Below are 3,031 nucleotides of genomic sequence, written 5' to 3'. Positions count from 1 at the left end.
AACCAGCAGATTGGTGAGATCGGAGAGGTTTCCATGGTCTTTTCCTCAAAGGCTGTCATATAGATTCCTGAAAAAGTCAGTCGGCATTGAAACAGTGTTCTCTGGCAACTCAACGCTTAAAGATTTGCTCAGAGCCAGTGGTAAATTGAATCCCTCCAACAACCAAAAACCTAAGGGATGTGTCTACCAAGTTGAGTGCTCCTGTGGAAGCTCGTATATAGGGGAAACAAAGAGACCCCTTGATGTTCGACTCAAAGACCATCAAGACAAGCCCGGCAATGAAGGAACATCTGCTGTGGCTGAACATCTTGCTATGGGAAGGAAAACAGGACATAAAGTCAACTTTGACAACACCAACATACTGACAATCAATAAGCACATAGATAAAACCAGGAGACTTCATGAAGCTATCCACATCAGAAGATATCAGCCTGACCTTAACAGAGATGAAGGTGTTCGTTTATCGCATGCATATGATAAACTTATCAACTTGTAATTATTCATATTCAAAACAATTTCCAACTTTAAGCATAGTTAGTTATATGAACAATGTAATTTCTATTAATAAAAGACTCCAATACCAGCAATAGTTGTTTATTTAATCTTCAATTAATCTTTTTTAATTCATTTACTTTAACCAGTGATTGTTGTTACATAAAGCTGTGTCTATATATCATACTCTATATAGTAAAACCCAGCTAGGTCTGATGATCTTAGACTTCATTTTTATACGCCCACATGAAATTGGGGGGCGTATATTGCTGTCACCCATGTCCGTCCGTCCACACTCTACATTTGACAAAAGTGTTCGTAATCACCCAAGGATGAAACCTATTGAAAATCTGAGGAATTGAAAAATAACAAGTATGAGTAATTGCCTTTGTGCTTGGAAACTCGTTTGATTTCTAGCTTGTAAACACTCTAGGAGGCACAATTCTTGGCGAATATTGAAGAAACTTGGTGTAACTGTTTATTATCACCCATGGATGAACCCTATCAAAATCCCCAAAAAAAACAATTGTTTTATAGGAGTTATTGACCTCTTTCTTGAAAACGCTTTAAAATTAAAATAAATTTTTCTTACCTTGAGGGGTGAGCCTTAACACTGTAATGTTGTCTTCATGGCTTCCGATTTATATTATCAGGTGGGTCATTATGGTCACCTCGGATCCAGCAGACAGCCCCAGATTTTTCTGGACAAGCTGTAGTCAATGGTCAGTTTAAGAATATCCAACTTTCAGACTTCCGTGGAAAATATCTTGTTCTGTTTTTCTACCCTCTAGATTTGTGAGTATTTAATGACAGCTTTACACTCAAGGGTGCTGACAGGGGAAAACTTGTTTAGATGGGGGAGTTGGAATTTTAAAACAGTAGGCAAAAACACCCAGATATTGCAGAAATTGCCAGAAATAATTATTGAAAAAGGGTCAAATTTAGGCTATGCATTATTAATTTATTTACGCAAGAAAAGGTTACAAAAGGCATTATCTATGAACAGATTGGTCAATATGGGACCTATACTTGATATCCACTGGAAGCCTGACATTTTGGGCATGCCAAATCTGCAAAATGGCGAAATGAACACCCTTGCTGAGTAGCAACATAAAGGCCTGTCTTTCATCTTCCCTCTCAGTCAAATCATTCTGAAGACATGTTTCATATTTTGACGATCTTATTTCAGTACGTTTGTGTGTCCAACAGAAATTATCGCGTTTAGTGATAACATCGATAAATTTCATGCATTAAATACAGAGGTGGTTGGTGTATCTACAGACTCACATTTCAGCCATCTTGCTTGGATCAATATGCCCAGGAAGGTTGGTTTATAATTTTTATAAATATCTTGAAAACATGTGTAATAAGACCCTTGAATAAGACTATGTTATGATACCAGCACTGTCCAACATAATGTAAGTACTGTAACATAGCAATTTGTGAGTCAAAATAACCTGTTTTTTTTGGGGATCCTGACAAACAGCAATCTTTTATCATTCCTATGAGTGGACCAAAATAAAACTGTTTGTATTTTCCAGTCAGGTGGTCTTGGAGGGTTAAAGTATCCCCTACTATCAGATTTTAGTAAAGAAATATCAAAAGAATATGATGTTTTATTAGAAGAGGAAGGCATAGCTTTAAGGTGGGCTTTGTTTATTATTGGGGTTTATTTATTTTATATTCCAGTGGCTTTGTTAATTATTGGGGTTTATTTATTTTATATTCCAGTGGCTTTGTTTATTATTGGGGTTTATTTATTTTATATTCCAGTGGCTTTGTTTATTATTGGGGTTTATTTATTTTATATTCCAGTAGCTTTGTTAATTATTGGGGTTTATTTATTTTATATTCTAGTGGCTTTGTTTATTATTGGGGTATATTTATTTTATATTCCAGTGGCTTTGTTTATTATTGGGGTTTATTTATTTTATATTCCAGTGGCTTTGTTAATTATTGGGGTTTATTTATTTTATATTCCAGTGGCTTTGTTTATTATTGGGGTTTATTTATTTTATATTCCAGTGGCTTTGTTTATTATTGGGGTTTATTTATTTTATATTCTAGTGGCTTTGTTTATTATTGGGGTTTATTTATTTTATATTCCAGTGGCTTTGTTTATTATTGGGGTTTATTTATTTTATATTCCAGTGGCTTTGTTTATTATTGGGGTTTATTTATTTTATATTCTATTGGCTTTGTTTATTATTGGGATTGTTCATAGCCCAGGGCTTGTTTATTATAGGGTTGTTTATATTTCAGGGGGTTGTTTATTTTTCAGGGGTTTGTTTATTATTGATCAAGTAGGAGTTGTCAGACAGATTACAGTAAATGACCTACCAGTGGGACGTTCTGTTGAAGAAACATTAAGATTGGTTGAAGCTTTCCAGTTCACTGACAAGCACGGAGAAGGTAGGCAAACATTTTTTTAATGGAGCAACAATGTTATTGCTAATTGATAAAACCACAGAGCTTAATTTATTTTTTCTTTGGGTGACTCCACTAACTATTTATGATCTGATGAATCTGTAGCATGCTA

The 3,031-nt window shown here is 34.6% G+C and overlaps 1 protein-coding gene across 1 annotated transcript in view; it reads left to right on the top strand.

Annotated features, from left to right (window-relative positions):
- Positions 1-1,156: 1,156 nt before the first annotated feature.
- Positions 1,157-3,031, top strand: part of LOTGIDRAFT_123611 (hypothetical protein) — a gene marked incomplete at both ends in the record, with an annotated part of 3,271 nt that continues 1,396 nt past the window's right edge. The window contains 2 exons of the mRNA XM_009060719.1: positions 1,157-1,287; positions 1,682-1,817. Coding sequence (XP_009058967.1) covers positions 1,157-1,287; positions 1,682-1,817 — 267 coding nt within the window. The remainder of the gene's footprint in view (positions 1,288-1,681; positions 1,818-3,031) is intronic.

Source organism: Lottia gigantea, assembly GCF_000327385.1.
Source record: "Lottia gigantea unplaced genomic scaffold LOTGIsca_44, whole genome shotgun sequence".
NCBI classification, from domain to species: Eukaryota; Metazoa; Mollusca; class Gastropoda; family Lottiidae; genus Lottia; species Lottia gigantea.
This window is presented reverse-complemented; position numbering and strand designations above follow the sequence as displayed.